Source organism: Asparagus officinalis, chromosome 5, assembly GCF_001876935.1.
Source record: "Asparagus officinalis chromosome 5, Aspof.V1, whole genome shotgun sequence".
NCBI lineage: Eukaryota > Viridiplantae > Streptophyta > Magnoliopsida > Asparagales > Asparagaceae > Asparagus > Asparagus officinalis.
The window spans coordinates 122,872,504-122,894,791 of NC_033798.1; the positions used below are offsets into that span (position 1 = coordinate 122,872,504).

General features: G+C 37.4%; 2 protein-coding genes and 1 long non-coding RNA gene across 7 annotated transcripts; 1 reads left to right on the forward strand and 2 right to left on the reverse strand.

Annotated features, from left to right (window-relative positions):
- Positions 1,571-16,612, forward strand: LOC109841067. Of its 5 annotated transcripts, none has more exons than XR_002247141.1 (6): positions 1,571-1,706; positions 4,497-4,592; positions 7,543-7,648; positions 12,629-12,671; positions 15,936-16,090; positions 16,196-16,612. It is a non-coding gene; the product is annotated as an uncharacterized LOC109841067 (long non-coding RNA). The 5 variants fall into 5 exon arrangements; XR_002247142.1 differs by having other exon boundaries at positions 7,580-7,648; positions 15,921-16,090; XR_002247143.1 differs by having other exon boundaries at positions 7,580-7,648; positions 15,936-16,109.
- LOC109841066 (1-aminocyclopropane-1-carboxylate oxidase 1-like) lies at positions 8,107-10,738 on the reverse strand. The gene is made up of 4 exons (XM_020409930.1): positions 10,168-10,738; positions 9,779-10,005; positions 9,187-9,520; positions 8,107-8,773 (listed from the first exon to the last, which is right to left on the reverse strand). Exons 1-4 carry the CDS (start codon positions 10,270-10,272, stop codon positions 8,504-8,506), a joined length of 936 nt encoding a protein of 311 aa, XP_020265519.1. The 5' UTR covers positions 10,273-10,738; the 3' UTR covers positions 8,107-8,503.
- LOC109841065 (1-aminocyclopropane-1-carboxylate oxidase-like) lies at positions 13,387-15,926 on the reverse strand. Its single transcript, XM_020409929.1, has 4 exons — positions 15,484-15,926; positions 15,128-15,354; positions 14,480-14,813; positions 13,387-13,850 (listed from the first exon to the last, which is right to left on the reverse strand). The coding sequence occupies exons 1-4, from the start codon at positions 15,586-15,588 to the stop codon at positions 13,581-13,583; spliced, it is 936 nt and encodes a 311-aa protein (XP_020265518.1). The 5' UTR covers positions 15,589-15,926; the 3' UTR covers positions 13,387-13,580.

A 22,288-nucleotide genomic window follows, 5' to 3' on the forward strand; every position in this document is an offset into this window, starting at 1 on the left:
CGCTACCATCTTCGGTCGACTGTGTCGGTCGACCGCCACCAATCCTGATGCCCAGAAACTCCTGTGCACGAATGCGGTCGATCGCACCGGTCGACCGCCAACCTGTTTGCCTGAAGACCTTATCCTGAGCACCATCTCTTCAAAAAGAACATCTTTATCCAAAGGCATGGGAACTGATTCAAAAAACCGGAGCATGTCGGCGGTCCCAAAGGCCCAATAGGCTTGAAGCCCATTAGGTACTAAATAGATGCAAGACATATCTCAACATGAGATGGGGTATTACTAGCAAAAAACACAATGTAGTATCGAAATGAAATTGAATTGAAACTTGGGGGTATCAAATTGTTAAGCACCCACTTTGGGATATCAAAGTGAAAATAATGGATAAACTTGTGGGAACCAAAGTGAAAGTAAGCCTATCTAAAAGAATTCTCACCGCGTATATTGAATAGATGGAAGAAAAACAGACATATATCTTTCAATTTCTACATGATTTTCTTTAAATTGCCACCATATCTTTATAGGACAGTTATTTACGAAGAAAAAAATTCTTACGTACTTCACAACAACAAAGTTTTATGTAGGATAATCATTGTCAACCTAATGCTTTCAAAACATTTTTTAAACTTTCCTACTAATTTTTCATCTTATTGCAAACATATAATATTGAAGATTATTCATTGGATTTAAACTTAAACAATACTAGTAATTAAGAGTTTTCCCCCTCTAAAATCTACCTTTAAAATAGGGTTACTATATGAAACGACCTTTCATTTTTAATTTATAAATAAACTATCTTTAAAGCATATTTTTGTTGCAATCAATCACCCCTAGTCAAATTTTCACTTAAAAAAAAAAAATCAAAACTAAGTTTAAAAAATTCAAGTTTAGTGGACGCGAGTTGTACCCTAACAAGTGCTAAATACTAAAAAAAATAAGTCATGCGTCTTGCATGTGAGTTTTACAAGCTTAATTTTGAGTTTTTAATGAAAACTTTAAGTGAGAGGTAGTTGATTGCAATAAAAACTCACTTTTAAAAATAATTTATATATAATTAAAAATAAGATGTGGTTTTAGTATAGCTATCCCATTTTTAAAGTGGTTTCCAGAATAAAAAAAACCCATCAATTAATATAGAGATTGTCTAATAATTTCTCGTCAAATGCGGCACCTATAGACAATATGCGCGAAGACCATGCAATCATACGATATTTAGACTTCACGGCATTATTTTTTCCGTCAAAAACATGATATGTCTGTAACACAAAAAATTTATAAGGTATGAACTATTAATATTTGAGATGATTATTCGATGTTTTCCCCAATTTTCTTAAGGGTGTGTTTGGATTTCAATATGGTTAAGGAAAGTTAAGGGAAACTAGGTGAGAGAATAGAAGGGACGCCTTGGTTACAACCAATTTGAGGGGTAATAAATTTTATACTATTAGTGGGTGAACAAAAAAAAACTAGGGTGAATAACTTCACATCCTAAATATTTTCAAACAAGATGAATGGTTCCCCTAACTTCCCTTTACCCTTATTCACCTCAATCCAAACAAACCCTCTAAAACCCAATTTCCCCTCTAAAACCCCAATCCCGATAACGGACAAAAAGAACAGCTCCACCCAAATTCCAAGATGCTTGCGATGTTGCGATCGCAAGAAGCCAGTGGAGAACGTTAGGGTTTGGTTAAAGGGGGAAAAGGGTGAGTATAATTCTCTCATCAAAACTAAAAGAGAAGAATGCTATGAAGGAATGTGATCAACTTCTACGTAAATGATTAGCTTCGTTCCTTGTGTTTTCTACCCGTGGAAACTGTAGATATGATATGTGAAATTTTCTACTGATATTATTACTTGCAAACCATTTAATTTAATTTGATTTTGTTGATTACTCTGTGTACATATTAAACCTGATTTAACTTTCGTCTTCACACCCATAAACCACGTCACACTCCAGTTGAGACTTGGAACCCTTTTCTATCTTTTGCTTAAACCATTATACAATTCAGGTGTCTGTGTTTGTATTTACCATCAACTGTCCTGAGCTTTTGCCGTAATTTTGCGCGTGCGTCAGATGATGACGTCTACTCGTCGCTTGTTGATTGATGTAGGACGCTTAATCGGAGTTGGAGTAGGAAATATAGCTTAGGAAATAAATTCAATTTTAGAGTCAAATTAGATTAGGAAACAAAATCAATTTTGATTCATGATTTGTTTCCTCTTATTATAAGGAGTCTTTTTAGGATAGAATTTGATATTTTTTTTTGTAATTCTAGTCTTACTACGAGTCTTATTTGATACTTTCTATTTTTGTAATTCTAGTCTTACTAGGAGTTTTATTTGTTTTTCTATTTAAGAAGAGTCATGTAACCCCAAAGGAAGAATAACTTTTCATCAATAGAATTTCTCTTTTTAATATTTTCTTCGTAGATTCGAAGTTCTTCGTGGATTCGAAGATCGTTCTTTGTGGATTCAGAGAACACCCTTGGTGCATTCTGAGGTTATTATTTTCGCGCTGCGTCAATTGGTATCAGAGCGTTGTTCCTCTGATCCGATGGCAGGTGATGAAGCTCCTATTTCTCGAACCGAGTTCGACGTGCTAAAAGCCGATGTTAATCAGATGAAGTCTGTCATAGAGCAACTTGCGGTGGTAGTTGAGCGTCTGAACACGGCGGGAGTTTAAAATTGCGTTGATAGTCGTCAACGACGTGATTCGACTCCACATGATGAATTTAACAGCGACAATGACCCTAAGCAAGACTTTGGAGTTGGGAAGAGCACTAAAGAAGCAATAAGGAAAGAAGAATCACCTCCAGAGCATAATTTTTTCCACACGAGGTGCACTGTGATGCAGAAGATTTGCGATGTTATTATTGACAATCACAATAGAAAGAATCTTGTCTCTCGGCGTATGGTGAATAAATTAGGTTTAAAGATAAAGAAACACCCACCTCTCTACAAGATCGACTGGATTCACAAGGGCAATGATGTACAGAACGATGAGATGTGTCGTGTACATTTTTCTATCGGTCACAGATATTTTGATGATGTGTTGTGTGATGTGGTCGAGATGGATACTTGTCATATGCTTTTAGGTAGGCCATGGCCATTCGATGTTGGAGCTACCCACAGAAATAGAGACAATGTTTATATTTTCAAGAAAGATGGACGTCGAATTGTACTTCTGCCTCTTACAGAAAAGGAGCCTCTAAGATAAAAGCTACTGAGGAGAAGAAACCATTGGTGGCAAATAACGAGGCTTTAGCAGAAAACTTGAAGCAATCTGAAGAGGTCCATGAGATCCATTATGGTGATATGATAGTGAAAATGGATGATATGCATGATATTCTCAAAGGGGTTGAGAGCGATATTACACAATTGATGTTGTCCCGATGGAGGAGAAGGATAAATTAGAGAGTGAGACAATTGATGATATGTGTGAATTGCTTGGTATAGGGCTAGAGATAAAGGAGATGAAAGAATTGTATATGGAGTATGACGCGAGATTTTCTTCCCTAGAAGCAAAGTTGGTGAATAATTTAAAAAAGAATTTGATGATACTTCAAGCACTAGAATACAAGAAGCAACATGGAACATATTTTGAGGAGTTTTTGAAGTCAAGTGCACATCCACATGCCGTCAATAAAATACACATGATGTCGGAAAGAATAATATATGAATTTGATTCAGAAGAAGTCCTAGCCGAGAACGTAAAACAACAGATGGAGAAAATCAATGCTAAGTACAAGACAAACGCTAATTGTTATAAGAGAAGAAAATTATTTATCAATGAAGCTACTATTCTACCAAATATAAGCTCGGGGTCGAGCTTCTTTCAACAAGGGGAGATTGATGTAGGACGCTTAATCTGAGTTGGAGTCTATTTAGATTAGAAAATATAGATTAGGAAATAAATTCAATTTTAGAGTCAAATTAGATTAGGAAACAAAATCAATTTTGATTCATGATTTGTTTCCTCTATTATAAGGAGTCTTTTTAGGATAGAATTTGACACTTTTTTTTTTTTATAATATTAGTCTTACTAGGAGTCTTATTTGATACTTTCTATTTTTGTAATTCCAGTCTTACTATGAGTCTTATTTGTTTTTCTATTTTTATGTAACCCCAAAGGAGAATAACTTTTCATCAATAGAATTTCTCTTTTTAATATTTTCTTCGTGGATTCGAAGATCGTTCTTTGTGGATTCAGAGAACACCCTTGGTGGATTCCGAGGTTATCACTTCCGCGCTGCGTCATTGATGGTTGCTTTTTTCCTGGTTAAATGCGCGTGATGGTAACTTAGAATGTGATGCTAAATTACATAACGTAATGCAGTACTAATTCATATTAGTCATTTGAATTGATATAAATGGGAACATCAACTGCAATAAGTTGTTTGTTTTACTGTTACCACTCCGATGTTATCTGCACTTGTATTGATAACATGCACATGACACTCGCTAACTTTCTTTACTACTTCGCTGTAAACTAGGACAGTGCTAATTCATTATGCGAGAACTTGGAGCTACATATCTCTTGAAGATAAACTTGGAGATCCTGGGTGACGCACGATCAGCATGTCCCAGAGGTGATTATCTTTTCTTCGTTGTCCGGGAATGTGTGCTGTTGTAATAGAGTTTGATCTTTGTCTGCCTGCTTCTCTGTGAAGCTCCTTTTTTTATTTGCTTATTTGTATAATTGTGGAGTGTCATGTGTATGCTTTGAACCAGCAAGCTGCAAGCTTATGCCCTATGACAGTCACTTTTGATTAATAGGCACTCAAGCAAAATCCGATCTTTGTATTACGAAATTATACGGGACACTTTAGTCAAGGTTTGTATAAACTCATCTCTATAGAGCATGCCCTGGATAACTTTATTGGAAGCATAGTTATACATTACAAAGCTATTTTCAAACTACCGTTATTCTTTCCTTTGTTCGTGCGCATTTACATTTCAGTTTGCTTATCCTATACTTTTTTGTGTTTAATCATCCACCTCCAGAAATTTGTGATATGTATATTAATATTTTCTTGGCTATGATCGCTTGAACTTTTTGTTGTGTGCTTTTCTTACACAGTTACTATCCCTGTTAGTCATATTGTACATAGTTCTGTTAGATTTTAAAATGGTGAGAGTATTCAAGTGGGAAATTAAATACACAGGTTCATGCCAAAGCAATTCAGATCTTATTCTTTCTAGATAAATTTTCTTTCTCAATAATTTGAAATGTGTTTAAGGTGTTATCAAGGTAGTTTGGTTCTCAGTTGACCAGTTTGTATGGGATTTTTATTAATGTGGGTATACTATTCTTCCTGAAAGGTATCAAAATTGCAGTTGATGCGTACTACACGCAAGGTTAATTATTTAATAATTAGTCTTATATTAGAAACATGATAGGTGGTTTTGTTTGGGAACAGGATACCTTGTAGTTCTTCACCTAAGAAATATAAGGTAATTTCTAATTAGTGTTCACACAAAGGCACCATGAAGTAAAGTCTATACTGTACACCATTTATCCCTACATTCTCGCACATAAAGATTATTAAACCTCTCTCATTTAACACCATTAAAATTCATAGGGGTAATTTCATTATCAAATATGTAAATTTGAGGAGTACTCTCCGATAGGGTAGATTTTAGGGTATACAGGGAAAACCTTATTTTTCTAAGGAGAGTATTTTGTCACTTTATCCCTTTTCATGTTGGAATTTTACACTGTTATTAGAGAAGGGTATTTGACTAAATCTCAAAGAATGAAGCAATAAATTAGTAAATATTCAGATTTACTGGGTACATACGCGAACGGGAGAAATTATGGGGTACAAAAGTTAATTTTTTTTTAATATTATTAGCTTTTATGGAACCATATCTTTGTTTCAATTTGGGGTTATTGTTTTCTTTTCTCAATTTCTGTCTCCTTTTGCAAACTATCTTATCTTGTTTCTTGTCTAAACCTCAAACAGTTGGAGACTCTTATAGAAACAAAAATTGTATATGGTCATGATGCAGATTGACATTTAATAACTATGCCACTTCACTAGTTCTTTATAGTGGATTCAAGCTCATCTCCAGCTATTTTGGGGTTCTAATTTATAGAGAGATGAACTTGTCATTTAATACAAAACCATACAAAGAGAAATTGGCTTTGCATTTCCATTTCTGGAACCAGTTTGTGCATCCAGATCAGATTTTGTTTGATGGTTAACTCTGTGCATTATCAGTTAAGTATGTGATAATAATGCACAATTGTCATTTTCTTGCCCCACCCCCCAAGAAAAAAAGTCTTTTATGAATCTGAAAAGAGTAAGAAGACAGAGATGTCGTCGTTTTGGGAAGTTGTTTGTTCTGTATTTACGTAATAAATATTAAGTTTAAAGGTTCTCATCTTTTCTTTATTTATGCAAATTGTCGATGATAAACATAGAAAAATAGGAAAATGCTGCGTCTCCCGAATCCCTTCCCTTGAATGTGATTTTATGCATAATATATTGTTTGCTTGACAATGTTAACTTTGAAAGGTCTTTGACCTTTTAACATTGGTCAGTCATATTTGAATTCAGAGAAGATTGAAGTACCCGTCATTATTTAATTCAACTAAGGGGCAAATTCCATGCTAACTAAATGAATCAAAAGCTTTAAACTCTATTATGCAAATGAGGATCAAGTCATTTTGAACTGTACTTCGTGTATTGCACATGCACTTTCTTGTCACTATCATTACAATAAATAATTAAACTTGTGCTGTCAGTTAAGTTGCTAGTGGGTCTTGATATTTGGCGTGTATTTATAGTATAATACTTACACACATGCACACGCATACATGTAGAAACTTCTTTAACTTCCTTTAGTAAGATAGTAGTAATGTACTTTTAGTCATCTGCTTGAGCATTTACTTTAGTTTCTTTTATGAGAAATGATATTTGTTATCATATATGTAACATATTGTATTGCTTCTTGATAAGAATCCAGAAATAACTCCATAAAAATGTACCAAGTTGACTGTTTGGTATAGAATTTATTCCTTGATTTACCCAGTTTTGTTTATGTGAAACAAAAGGGAATTGATTTTTCCCCCCTTTTTCCATTCGTTATGCTAAATTTGCTTTTCTTTTTGTTGCCTTCTTTGCTGTATACTTGTTTGCATCGTCTTCACTAAGATAATACATTCTTTTCTTGGTGTTATCTCTGATGTCGAATGAGGAATGTAAAGTGTAATTTTGTTTAAACAGATGAACACATATCTTCTCTGATGTCTCAATATATTGAACTGTTTAATCGCTTCAACGGTCTTCTTCCAGTTAAATAAAATTAGCATTATGTTTGTCTCTTTTATGTGTATTTCTAGTGCATGCAAGTAGGCACTATATCTTAATGTGTTCAAACACGGCGAGGACAACAAAATAAGCAGATTTGGTATTTTCAGCTTTGTATAAAGCTGTGTCGGCTTGGATCAACATACTACTATGTTTTTTTTTCTTTTCCTATTTTGTTCTGCGAAAACTATATTATCTTGTTTCTTGTCTAATCATGAAACAGATGGAGCCTATAAATACAATTTGTTTTGCTGTCCCAGCTATTTCACAGCTCACAGAAGGCTGAAATCCAAAGATGTTGTTCTCATACACTGAAGACACTGGGTCAGGTTTGGTTTGATCCTTAAGTCTGAGCATTAATTTTTTCTTACCTATTTTTGAACAGCTTTCTGTTTTTATATTTATCTAAGTTTAAAGATTCTAGTACTCCCATATTTATGCAAACCTTGTATGACAATGACTAGCATTAAAAAAATGTGAAAATGATGTGTGCCTTATCTCTTTATGTGTCATCATTGTATAATCTATACCTAATGAAGATACACATCCGACTAATATTGATTACAAATTATATAGATTAGACCAATTCCAGATGCCAAAAAAAGTCAATTGCTTGGTGAAAACTTTGAAATCTTGAAATATGATGATATATTGAGTTGCACTTATAGTTGTTGTTGTCAATTATTAAGTTGGTTTATTCTATTTCTTGATATCGTCATAACCTTACGTCATTAATAGCAACATAAGCTAGTAGCTAATCATGCTGTTTATACTATGATGTATATTATGTCATACTTAGCAACAATTCCTGATTCGGTGTCATGAAATGGTTGCATTGAGGGGATTTCTTCATTTGTTTCCCCTTTAATAGCACAAAACTGATTAATTGCAGTTGTGGTATTTATGATTTCTTTCTTCATTAAGTGATGTTTGTTTCATAAGTATTCACCATGTGGGGAACTGCTTTCAAAGGTATTCAGGAAGACTCATGAAAAATACGAATTTGACTAATGAAAATATGTAATGTTACTCTTAACTAGCACAAGCACAATGGTTTACACCTCACACAAACCCATAATACTGAGTACAAAGCCTTGGTTATCCTAAAATATGCACAGTAACAAGATAAATAAATTTTCTTAGTATCAATACCATGTAAATCAACCTGAATACAATAGACTTCTTTAAGCGGTAGCTGTTTCCATAGCCTTCATAGCTTTAAACCTTGGCTCCTTAGCCTCAAACTTCTTCCGAACATAGAGATTCATGTAATCATTAAACACAAACTTTGGATACACATTGTTCTCCTTCTCTGATTCTTTCACCAAAGCTGGAGCAGGATAGATTACTGCATCGTTCCCTGGATTGTAGAACGAAGCTATCGACATTCTATTCCCTTCTGTTTGTGTGAGAACCCGATGCATAATGCTCTTGTATTTCCCATTGGTTATAACCTACAATTGGAAAGTGAAAATAAATTCCTCTATGGGGAAGAAGTTGATGTTGATATATTGCTCATCATGCAGCTGGTGTTGCATATTTTTGTAGAGAATCTTCTATAAGATTTTTGTTTTCTCTTGCAACACCAGCCACATGGTGAGTTTCATGTCAACATCTATATCGTATTCTATAGAGGACCCTTTATATGTTTTTTCCCTGATCAGAATAACGATATGATGTCGTAGCTTATTTCTTAAAATAAACAGTCGAGAGGTGGAAGAGTTGGTGAGTCCCACGTTGCATGCGCACCAAAATTTCTCTCTTTATAGCTTATTTTGCTAAATGAATTGTCAGCTCATATCTAGTAGTTTTGCTGAAATGGTGAATAAATAAAAAATAAAAATAAATAAATAAATAGATGACGTACCTCAATCTGGTCACCAAGGTTGACGACTATGGAATGTCTCATCGGCGGCACATCGATCCATTCTCCATCCTTGAGTAGCTGAAGTCCACTGACCTTATCATCTTGAAAGAGTAAGATTATGCCACCTGCGTCAGTATGGGCCCTGAGGCCCTTGAACAACTCAGGCCGTGGGCACGGCGGATAGTTGCTGACCTTTGTGCCATAGTTAGGACCTTTTGATCCTTGAAATGCATTCTTCAAGTATCCTTTCTCTAGTCCAAGGTTCTCGCACAATAAGTTCAGTAGCCTCTCTGATAGTTTCTCAATCTCCAAAGCAAATTCTTTCATCACCTTCCTGTTCATTCATTCATGTTGATTAGCAAGCTGATGTCTATGAGAGTTAGATGGGTGTTGAACAGAAAAGTTTGAAATTTGAGCAACTATCTGATTCTTGGTGTATCAATAGCTGTCCAATTTTAGATCAGTGCAAAATAATAAGATTTGAGGATTCACCAATTATCTTGTCTAAAACACCGCTGGATAGTTGTTGGTCTATGTTAATCTCATCTTTGTATTTAAGTGTATTAATGTTTCTGATAGAAAGAATATATACTTGTACTCATCATTGAGATCGGGTATTTCGTGAACATTGGGTTTAGGGAGATGGCGCAAAAAGAAGGTGCTTTCCCAATCCATATTGCTTGTGTCGACCTCTTCACCCTTCTCAAGAGTTTGGCTAGCGAATTCCTTGAACCTTCGCTCCATGCACTTCTTATAGTGGTCCTTGGTGAGCTTCTCCACTTTGTCCATGAACTCATGCGAGATCCCGTGGTTCATAACCTACAGCACATAGTTAAGCAACCATAATCCTAGGAAAATTGCTTGCATGTATATAATTTTGAGTTTGGCGTGCACGAGGTGACAAGATATGTAAAAATTAAGAGTTGTTAGGTTGACACATATCCACCAAAAAAACATGTCAATATTTTTTGTAGTATATACCTCGAAAAAGCCCCAGTTTTCACAGGCATCACGAAGTATTCCCATGGCTAATCCTCTGTTTTCTCCATTGAGCTCTTCCATGTTGATGATTGGGAAGGAATTCATGGCTCTCAAAAACTTTGCTGTCTCTCTTTGTACTCTCTTCCTCAAATTTCTGTATGTGTTGTTGATGGAAATTTAAGTTGACGAGGTTGATTTTTATAGACATTAGAGCATCAAGAAGTAAAGTTGGACAAAGTTTTTGTACCTCTAAAAAAATGCTCATGGGAGGCGCATATGATCCCATCCTCATCTGGTCTCTAGGGCGGCCAATGTATAATGTTTATATTAATATCTTCAATTTATTTGTACATATCAAGTTATTGTTCTTTTCAAATTAATTAAACGTGAGCATGGGTCTTTTGATTAGTTAACTAGGATACAGAGCCTTATGAAGGAAATTCTGGTCCCACTTAGAAACTAACCTTGATGAGCAAGAATAATTGGCGATTAATTATAGGCATTAACATTCTAGCCGTCAGCCAATATAAATTGCCTGGAAACTTCACATAATGATCAGAGGTCAAAGACTGAAAACGGATCAGGTTCTGTGGGTCCAGCTTGACTAAAACCGGACCTAGGTTATAAAAAATTCTTTGGTCATAGCTAGTTGAATTGGTCTGTGTTTTCTAGTTCGGATACTGTCTGGTTCATGGTGAATGATGTTATTGGACACTGAATATATATCACTTCTGAAATTTGAACTAAATTTCCAGATTTAAATGGATAAATCTAAATTTACAGGATTCAAATATTACCAATATACATGTCTAGGTTTTAGGTCTATATACATATCCATACATAGGTTTTAGGTCTATATACATATCCATACATCCGATTTCAAATTTGGAAAACTATGGGCAATTAAATCGTGATTAAAGTCGTCATCTAATATCGGAGGAGTGTTAAAATAACTATAGGAGGATATATGCTTAAAGCATATACTTAAAACATGGGAATACTATATCCATCACTTTGGGACCAGGATATGCGAATATTTACATATTTTAGACGGCCAATTAAATTGCTCGGCAGCTTCACTTACGATCAGAAGGTCAAATAATATTCCATATGTACTAGCTATGATCATACTAAAAAGAGTGTCACAAACGAAGTAACATATATCTTCTATTATTGATATTATCTGACATAGTCTTGAGACATATACATGCACCATTTATTGAAATGCAATGTATTCATTGTATGTTGTTGTGATCGTTAAGAGGGAGACGAAGAAGGCCCATAGAGAAGATCACCTCCATATTTATCATACTTACATAGTTACACGCATGCATGATGGTGTAGAGAGAAAAAAAAAATACTACATATAAAGATGAAGAACTGTGGGTTCCTGTGTTTTCCTAGTATCATGAGAGATGAGTTAATGACCCTAGGCTAGAATTCAATTTTAACCTAAAAACTGTAGTAATTAGGTATTGGTTCCAACTTCCATTTAAATTCATCATTCTCATCATATCTGATGTGGGACCCTACAGTCACATATGAACCTTAACAAGATGAAGATGGCATAGGGGTATGTGTATGACTGTATGAGTATGGGAACCACATCACATGCATGCACCTAATCTCATGGTCATTTCAACAATGGGCCTGTTTTGAAATCATTTATATTATGAGTTTGAGCTGACATCTGTTTTCTTGGTCAACCAAATACACGCGATGAAACTGCAATCTAAACTTTAATACCAATTTAAATCAGGCATGGATTTGTGTCCTTTTAGATGTTAGAAATAGATTTGAACCAAACACTTGTTATGATCATGTACTGTTCGAAGACATCCTGTTATGCATAAGTACATACCTGAGTATGAACCAGGAATTCAAACTTTCCCGTAGTTGTGTAAACTTTGTTTGAAAATGACTAGTATTAGAAAAATGTGAAAATGATGCATCTCTAATATCTTTACGTGTCATTCCTGTATTCTTAACAAAGATACTTTGTCCTATTAATATTGATTAATGTATACAGTTCAGATCAATTTCGATTCAGTAAGCCAAACTTGTTGAATTCAGTAGTAGATTGTTGAATTGGTTTATCCATTTTCTTCATATCTCACTAGTAGATTATTGAATTTGTTTATCCATTTCTTCATATCGTCATATGATTACGTTACTAAGAAAGGCATAAGCTATTAGCTAATGATTCTTTGCATACTAATGATGTATGTATGATGTCAGCACATTTGTACCCAAATACGATGCGACTACGTTTTAACTTGTGAGGTTTCATATTCACCCCCCCCCCCCTCACCCAAACACACACACACGGACACGCACACACGCACACACACACATATATAGACGTCTGTTTTTCCCCCCATTTAGTATGGCAAAAATGATCCAGCGTAGTTTATTTTAGTTTCTTTCATGGTAAGTAATGTATGTGTCATATGTATTGTAGGTGTCTTGAACTACTCATGAAAATGCATGTGCAAATGCTGCGGGTACGCTTTTCTATTTCCTTTTGTGACATTTAAATTAACATTACATATATTTACTAAAAGAACTAATTAGGGCGACTCTGCAACTTGACCAATAGTTTATTTTTTAATCGTCCCCAACTTTTCAGTCTTCTTTGTTTTTTGGTAGCATTTTTCTATTAGAGTTGGTACTTAAACAGAGAATACAATAAATAAATTGAGGGAAATTTTCACAAACTTTAATATGAATTATTACAGATTTTGTAAAATTATCATAAGCTATTTTTAGTTAAATGAAGCTTTCTTAAATTTTTTAATCAGTAAAAAAATCAAATACTAGCACAAAGGTAAATAGTAGATCATAATAATTCTAAGGTGGCCATAGCATAAACTTCACAGCATGCTGTATTTAGTAAAACACAATAAAACTTCTGGTATTTTCATTCAGGAAAGTTTAATTGGTGATAGTATGTTGTATTTTTCTTGTGAATATTGAAAATTTATGGTAAAATTTTCTTATAATATTACTTTATGGTAGTTTTATGCAAATTTTCTAATAGTTTGTGTTTGTTTTTGTGAAGTTTACCATTAATTTATGGTAGCTTTGGTGTCCTGACTTTTCTTTTTCAGTTGTGCTCTTCAGGTGCAATCATAGAAAATTTTGCATTCACCTGCAGAACAATATTCTCTAACAAAACATTTCCCACATTACCCTTTTGACTTCAACAAGGCAACAAACTAATTAAACAAGGGAACATTACCATATATTAATCTTACTGTGAATTAATAACAAAGGCATTATGCTTTACACCTCAGATACAGCCGAAAAGGCTAAGTACAACAAGAATTTGTTACCCTATGGCAAATACACTGACAAGCTAAATATGTTAAGTATCAGCTTTTGTGAGATAAAGGCAAATACAATAGAATTATTTAAATAGTAGCTGTTTCCATAGCTCTCATAGCTTCAAACCTTGGCTCCTTGGCCTCAAACTTCTTCCCAACATAGAGCTTCATGTAATCATCAAATGCAAACTTCGGATATACATTGTTCTTCTCCACTGATTCTTTCACCAAAGCCGGAGCTGCATAAATTATTGCATCATTCCCTGGATTGTAGAATGAAGCTATTGACATTCTGTTCCCTTCTGTTTGTGTGACCACTCGGTGCATAATGCTCTTGTACCTCCCATTAGTAATAACCTACATTTCGAAAAACGAAATTAAAAAAATTTCTATTTTTATCGCTTTCTTGATAGAATTTGGAAGGGCAAGATGAGAAGAAAATTCCTATGAAGGGCCGCTACAGAATATCATATAGCGAGAAAGCATATATTGACATGTATGTGGCTCATTATGTGGTTGGTGTTGCATCTTTTTTGTAGAGGGCTCTTTAAAAGTTTTTTTTCTCTTTCTCTTTCTCTCTCCTTGCAACACCACGCGTGGTGAGTCAGGTATCAACATCTATTTTTTCTCTATATAGGATTTTTTTTTGAAAATATAGATATGAGGTGTCGGTTCATTTTGTTAAAATGAGCCATAAGGAAATAGAAGAGGGGTGAGACCCATTTTTGAACTGAAACCTCATATCCAGTGTCCCCAATTTTGGACCAATTTTGAACTGAAATGAGCAAAATGAGCAGATAACTTATCCAGTGTCCCCATTGTCTCATCATGCTAGTCAAATTACAGCACGTGGACTTCAACTCTCTGTCTGTTGACAACTTAAATCACTAAATGAGCAAAATGAGCAGAAACCTCATATCCAGTGTCCCCAATTTTGGACCAATTTTGAACTGAAATAGTGATAGTGAAAACCTTCAGTAACTGACCTCTATCTGATCGCCGAGGTTGACAACAATAGAATGCCTCATTGGTGGCACATCTATCCATTCCCCATCCTTGAGGAGCTGGAGGCCGCTAACCTTATCGTCTTGAAAAAGCAGGATGATGCCACCGGCATCAGTGTGGGCTCTCAGTCCCTTGAACAGCTCTGGTCGTGGGCATGGCGGGTAGTTGCTGACCTTTGTGCCGAAATTTGGTCCTTTTGTTCCTTGAAATGCATTCTTCAAATATCCTTTCTCTAGTCCTAGGTTCTCACACAGTAAGTCTAGTAGTCTTTCTGATAGTTTTTCAATCTCCGACGCAAATTCTTTCATCACCTTCCTGTCATTAGATCATCCACATTGTTTAGTAAGCAGTTGTCAATGAGTGTTAGATGCATGGGTCTTAAACTGAGGTTGGAATCAAATTATTAATCCAAAAGTTTGAAAAGTTGAGAAACTATCTGATTCCTGGATAATTCGTACACCAAGAACTTTTCAACCTTGGATTGATGCAAGACAAGAGGATTTGAGGATTAATATGCACTAGTTCAAGGGTTCTTATTCTCTTGGTTCACCAATTATTCAGTCTAAACTCCTGTCCCATCTTTCTACTTATGTCTATTATTTATTGTTTCTACTTGAGAGAACATATGCCTGTACTCATCGGTGAGATCGGGTATTTCGTGAATGTTGGATTCAGGGAGATGACGCAAGAAGAAGGTGCTCTCCCAGTCCATATTGCTCGTATCGAGCTCTTCACCCTTCTCAAGAGCTTGGCTAGCAAATTCCTTGAACCTTTGCTCCCTGCGGTTGTTGTAGTGATCCTTGGTGAGCCTTTCGACTTTGTCCATGAACTCATGCGAGATCCCATGGTTCATAACCTAAAATCACACAAGCCACCAAAATTTTAGGGACAAATGCATGCATATACGCATGTAAATAAATATGAGAGTCAGCTTACAATATATGTAAAATCGAATCCGAAAACAGACAAATATTGTTTGTAGTACCTCGAAAAAGCCCCAGTTTTCGCAGGCATCATGAAGTATTCCCATGGCTACTTCTCGCTTCTTTCCATTGAGCTCTTCCATGTTGATAGTTGGGAAGGAATCCATGGCTCTCAAAAACTTAGCTCTCTCTTTGTATATGCTCTCTTGCTCAAATCTGTGTGTTTTGTTGATGGAAGCTTTAAGTTGATGAGGTTGGTATTTATAGATGGATGTTAGAGCAGCAAGAACTGAGGTTTGACAAAGTCTTTGTATCTTTAAATAAATAAATAAATAAATAAAACAACGATGCTCGTGGGAGGCGCATATGATCCGGTGCTTAGCTGGTCTCCTAGGGGCGGCCGATGTAATAATGTTTTTATTAATTTCTTCAAGTTGATTATATTTTTTGTTTGTTTGCTTTTACCTTGATTAATCAAACATTAACATTTGAAGTTTAGTTGGTTTGCATGCAGGGGATTGTGGTCCCACCCACTTGAGAAACGAACCTTCATGAGGCAAGAACACGTGACGTCTTTTTGGTGTTATTTTGAGACGACGTCGGCCAATAAATTTCTTCGAAATTTCACATACGATCAAGGAGGCGAGGACTACAACTGTATCGGATTCGGTGGGGTCCGGCTTGACTGGTGTTGGACCCTCGATATATATATATATATATATATTTGTTCTATGGCTTTTTTTTTAATTCAAATTTATTTATTTGGCTTGACAGGTACTGGAGCCTAAACAAAATTTTCTATACGGTAAGTTGTTCGAATTGAAAACAACGTTATCTTTGGGGCAAGTTCTGGTCTGAGTTATCAACTTACCACGAATGATGCTCCTATTTTTGGCGGCGAGGAACTCTTTTTTTCTTTTTTTTTTTAAATCCAGCAACAATGAAAACTTTGTTAGGGGACTTCTGCACCCAAGGGAGAGCCGGAGTTGGAGCACTCGCACCATTAGAAAGGCTCAATCTTTTCAAGAAAATCCCTAGGAATTGGAGCACACCTCATATATCCATATGCCAATATGAAAAAAAAAACCCGACAAGAGTATTTGAACTTTGGACCATTGATCATGTACGTATGATGTTATTGGACAGTAAATATATACGGTTGGAAGTTGGAACCCTACTGATTTTATTTGATACGAGTTTGTTAGCCTGGTATCTTATCCATTTAGATTGTCTGTTAAGTTTTAAATTTTTTTTATACAATTCACGGGTCTACATTTTAAATTGGAATAGATGGAGGTCCGGTGTGAATAAAATATTGAGAACATTGAGGGTGTGTGGATAGCCTTTTCACATGCCCCTGATACAGTGTTCACCTACCCTCAAATAGTGTTCACCTATCTTTTGCTATAGTCTTCACCTACCCTAAATAGTGTTCATCTACCCCTATGAGAAAACTTATAAATACTCCCCCCAAGCTTGATTTATAAAGCATCTTAGTAGCAGAGAGAGAAAGCGAAAGATACAGTTATAAGTAATATCATTAAGAGATATTGAGAGAGAGTTTGTGAGAATTCTTAGAGAGTGTCTTGATCAAGAGAGGATGTTCTCTTTTATCTTTTTCCTTTGTAACCTCGAAAGGGATATAAAGGAATTGGGCATCGTCGTTGCACCGTGAAGTAGCTCCGTAAGAGTGAACCACATTATATATGTGAGTACTGTGTTTGAATTCGTGTTTGCTGGTTTTATTTTGTGATTCCAAGATCGTTTGGGTGTATTTTGCGTCTTCGTTTGAGGCGTTCTTGCTGGCGTGTACCCTAACAAGTGGTATCAGAGCATACGGTTCGGGAAAGACGGAATCTTTCACCATGAGATCTGCAGTTGAAAACAACAGGCTTTAGATTGACAAGTTCGCAACTAAAATTTTAGGTATTGGAGGATGCAGATAGAAGACTATTTGTACCAGAAGGATCTCTTCCTACCCCTCCAAGGAGAGGCGGAGGAACTTGAGAATATGAACGACGATAAGTAGAAGGTGCTCGATCGTAAAACACTTGCCACCATCAGGCTCAACCTTCACCAACATGTGACTTACAACGTCTCGCATGCGACCACCACCAAGGAGTTGATGGAGGCTTTGGAGGCGCTGTATGAGAAGCTGTATGCGTCAAATAAGGTGTACTTGATGAAGAAGCTATTCAACCTAAAATGCGGTAAGGAGCTCGCGTAGCGGACTTCTTAAACGAATTTCAGGCTATAGTGCAATAGCTTGCTGCAATGAATCTCAAGTTCGATAATGAGATCCAAGCTCTTCTGCTACTTTCTTGTCTACCATATTCATGAGAGAATATGGTGATGACGGTGAACAACGCTAATAACAATGACAAGATGAAGCTCGACATGATGATTGAGGAAATTTTGGATGAAGAAACTCGCCACAAAGTCTCAGAGCTGAGGCCTCTAGCAGTGGGAGTGCTCTGCATGTCGAGGCACGAGGGCGTGTACAGAAGAAGGGTAGGGTGCGAAGAGACCGATCAAAGTCCAGAGGGAAGTCTAAAGGGCCGAATCCGAATGGTTACGGTGAAGGGAAGTGCTTCAGATGTGGAAAAAAGAGTCACTTTGCACGGGACTATAGAGCTTCTGTTTCAGCATCAGCAGGGGATGATCAGGCTAACAGTGCAACCAATTTTATCCACGAGACGGATTCAGATGCGCTTCTCCTATCTCTTGAAGATAAGAGCAATGCGTGAGTCATCGACTTTGGCGCATCTTGTCATGTAACCTCACAACAAAAGCTGCTTTTATCGTTCGTGAAGAAGGACTTGGGGACAGTCTATCTTGGTGATGATCAAACTTGCAAGGTCTCCGGGAAGGAAAATTGTACTCTCAATATGGAGGGTGAGACTACCTTGACGCCGAACAACGTTGGGCATGTACCGGATCTTAGACAGAATCTTATATCAGTTGGGCAACTGACTGACTCCGGTTATAGAGTATCATTTAAGCAGGAAAGCTGGAAGGTGTCCAAGGGTGCCCTGGTGGTATTACACGGAAAACGAGAGGGGTTTCTCTACATCGCCAATGGGAAGATCGACCGCTTGCTTGTCGTAGGATAAGCATCATCATCATCCGCCGACTGCATGACTTGGCATCGGCGACTTGGCCACATAAGTGAGAAGGGGATGCAGATTATGGCCACAGAAGAACGGCTTCTAGGTCTGAGCAAGATCGATCTGACTTTCTGTAAGGATAGCATCCTAGGCAAATAGAAGAAGGTATGCTTCAACAAGACCAGGCCGACTCCAAAACTACAGAAATTTAGAGTTGGTGCACACCGATGTGTGTGGACCTGCGCAAGTCCCATCTATTGGTAACTCTCTTTACTTTGTCTCTTTAATTGATGATGCTACTAGAAAACTGTAAGTGTTCTTCTTGAAGCACAAGTCAGATGTTTTCATCATCTTCAAGAAGTGACTTGCCTGTGTGGAGAACGAAACAGATAATAAGCTGAAGTGTCTAAAGTCTGATAATAGAGACGAGTATTATAGCCAGGAGTTCGAGAACTCTGCTCATCTCATGCGATTAGAAGACCGAAGACCGTTCCAAGCACACCTCAGCACAACGGAGTGGCGGAGCATATGAATCGCACTATCTTGGAGCGCGCCAGAAGTATGAGGATCCACTCTGGATTGCCCAAGAGTTTTTAGGCCGATGTTGTGAATACTGCTACATACTTGATCAACCACGGGCCATCCGCGGCTCCCAGTTATGGGATACCTGAAGAGGCTCGGACCGGAAAGAAGCTGAAGCTAGAACACTTACGAGTATTTGGTTATAACGTCTATGTCATGACCAATCCTACAGACCGGTCAAAGCTTGATCCAAAATCAAAGAATCTCTCTTTCATCGGCTATGGAGGAGATGAGTATGTGTACCGTTTTTGGGATCACGATGCGCGCAAGGTGGTACGCAGTCATGACATCGTGTTCCATGAGGATGTGGTGTATAAGACCAAAGAGGTGAGTGGGATTCAGCTATCTCCCCCTCCTTTCCCAGATATTACTGACAGTGATGATAGCGGTGAGATACCAGTCAACATAGAAGACGGAGACCAAGAGAACGTGTCGGATGCACAGCAGTAGGATCCAACAGAGTTGCCGATCGCAGTTCGCAAAGCTCTAAGAAATTCGAGGGTGACAGAGAGGTACTTTTTCACCATGAATTATCTTCTCCCGACTGACAGTGGTGAGCCAGAGAGCTATAAAGAGGTACAGCAGACCGACAAAGCTTGGAGCGAGTGGGAGTCTGTCATGGAGGAAGAAATAAAATCATTGACGAAGAATGGGACTTGGAAGCTCGTAAAGCTTCCAAGAGGGCGAAAAGCTCTTCAAAAATCGGTGGATTTATCGGGTTAAGGATGAAGCCGATGGACGGAGACGCTACAAAGCGAGGCTTGTAGTGAAGGGCTATGAGCAGAAAGTAAAGATAGACTATTTTGATATTTTTTGCTCCCGTTGTCAAGTTGATCACGATCCGGATTGTACTGAGCATTGTGGCAGTTCGAGCAATCTAGAGCAGATGGATGTGAAGACGACATTCCTTCATAGAGATTTGGAGGAAGAGATCTATATGCATCAACCAGTGGGCTTCGAGGAACGAGGCAGGGAGAGCCTCGTGTGTCGCCTGCACAAGAGCTTGTATGGCCTGAAGCAAGCTCCGCGACAGTGGTACATGAAGTTCGAGAAATTTATGGAGGAGAACGGTTTTCTCAAATACGACACAAACCACTGCTGCTTCATCAAGAGGTATAGCGAATCCTATGTGATACTCTTGATTTATGTTAATGACATGTTGATTACAAGGCCCAACTTGGCCCGCATTGAGGAGCTCAAGGGGCGTCTCTCTGAGTGCTTCGAGATGAAGGATCTGGGTCCAACAAACCATATTCTTGGATGAGGATCATCAGTGATTAATCAACACGTAGGCTGAGGTTGTCTCAGAAGGCCTATATTGAGAAGATTATTGAAAAGTTTAGCATGGAGAAAGCTAAACCGATGGGCTCGTCGTTTGTGAGTCATTTCAAGCTATTGAAGACCCCAAGAACCCAGAGATTGCTGAAGAGCATGAGTTCATGTCTAACATACCATATGCATCTGTCGTCGGGAGTTTGATGTATGCGATGGTTTGTACGAAACCAGATATTGCACAAGGAGTGGGAGTTGTGAACCGCTTCATGAGCAACCCAGGGAAGCACCACTGGGGTGCGGTCAAGTGGCTTCTACGCTACTTGAGATGCTCGTTCGACCGTTGTTTTGAGTATGGCGGGGTGTATTTACAGTTAGAGGGCTTTTGTGATGTAGACTACACCGGGGACATAGACTCAAGAAGGAGCACGAGCGACTACATCTTCATCTTGGATGGTGGAGCAAATAAGTTGGAGATCCAACTTACAGGATATTGTGACTATGTCGACAACTGAAGCCAAGTACGTGTATGTAGCACAGGCAGCAAAGGAGTTGCTATGGTTGAAAGCTTTTCTTCTCGAGCTTGGGGGTAAGCTTTGAGAAATACTTCATCCACTGTGATAGTCAAAGTGTCATTCACTTGTCAGAGAACAACGCATTTCATGCTTAGACCAAGCATGTTGACGTGAAACATCATGTCATACGAGATGACAAAGCAGAAACGAGTTTAAGCTTGTAAAGATTGATACGATGTACAATTCAACCGATATGCTAACCAAGCCAATTCCGCTCGAGAAGATGAGGTTGTATGCAGCCTCATATGGCCTCCGTTGAGAATGTTGAGAGTCGTGCAAGACGCCAAAGATGCAAGATATCCGGATGATGCAACCAAGAAACAGAGTTCGTTGAGAAGACTCTCCAAGTGGGAGATTGTTGAGAACATTGAGGCTGTATGGATAGCCTTCTCACCTACCCACTGCTATAGTGTTCACCTACCCCTAAATAGTGTTCACATATCCTCTGCTACAGTGTTCACCTACCCCAAATAGTATTTACCTACCCCCATGAGAAAACTTATAAATACCCCCTAAGTTTGACTTGTAAAGAATCTTAGTAGAAGAGAGAAAGAGAAAGATACATATATAAGTTATATCATTGAGAGATCTTAAAAGAGAGTTTGTGAGAATTCTTGGAGAGTATCTTGATCAAGAGAGGGTGTTCTCTTTTATCTTTTTCCTTTGTAACCTCGAAAGGAATATAAAGGAATTGGGCGTCGTCGTGACACCGTAGAGTAGCTCCGTAAGAGTGAACCACTTTATATCTGTGAGTATTGTAATTGAATTCGTATTTGCTGATTTTATTCTGTGATTCCAAGATCGTTTGGATGTATTTTGCGTCTCCGATTGAGACGTTCTTGTTAGCGTGTACCCTAACATAAACTAGACCTACTTGCAGCCTTCCGAAACTTTGGCGCAAAATATGTTGTATAGTACTATGAGATTGAACAGCTACTACTACACCATATTTATGAATAACAATTTTCTTGTTTAAAAAACATTCTGAGAACAAAGCTTTGCAAAATGAAGAATATGTAAACGTTTGCATGTTCCAGTGGGTTAACTAAATTGCTTGGAAGCTTCACATATGATCGGGAGGCCAGTTGGTAGTCCAAAATGGTATATGTTCACAGTTAGAAAACTCAGTAAATAAATAAATAAATAAAAACAGTTACCTTCATATATATAGCCTTGAGAATGGTACATCATACATGCATCATTGCGTCATGTACTAAAACATGCCCATGTAGCCATTGCATGGTGTTATGATCCTAAATGGGAACAAGGCCAATAGGACAAACAAGCTCCCTACTTATCATACTTGGACACGTGCATAATTGTCGTCTGGG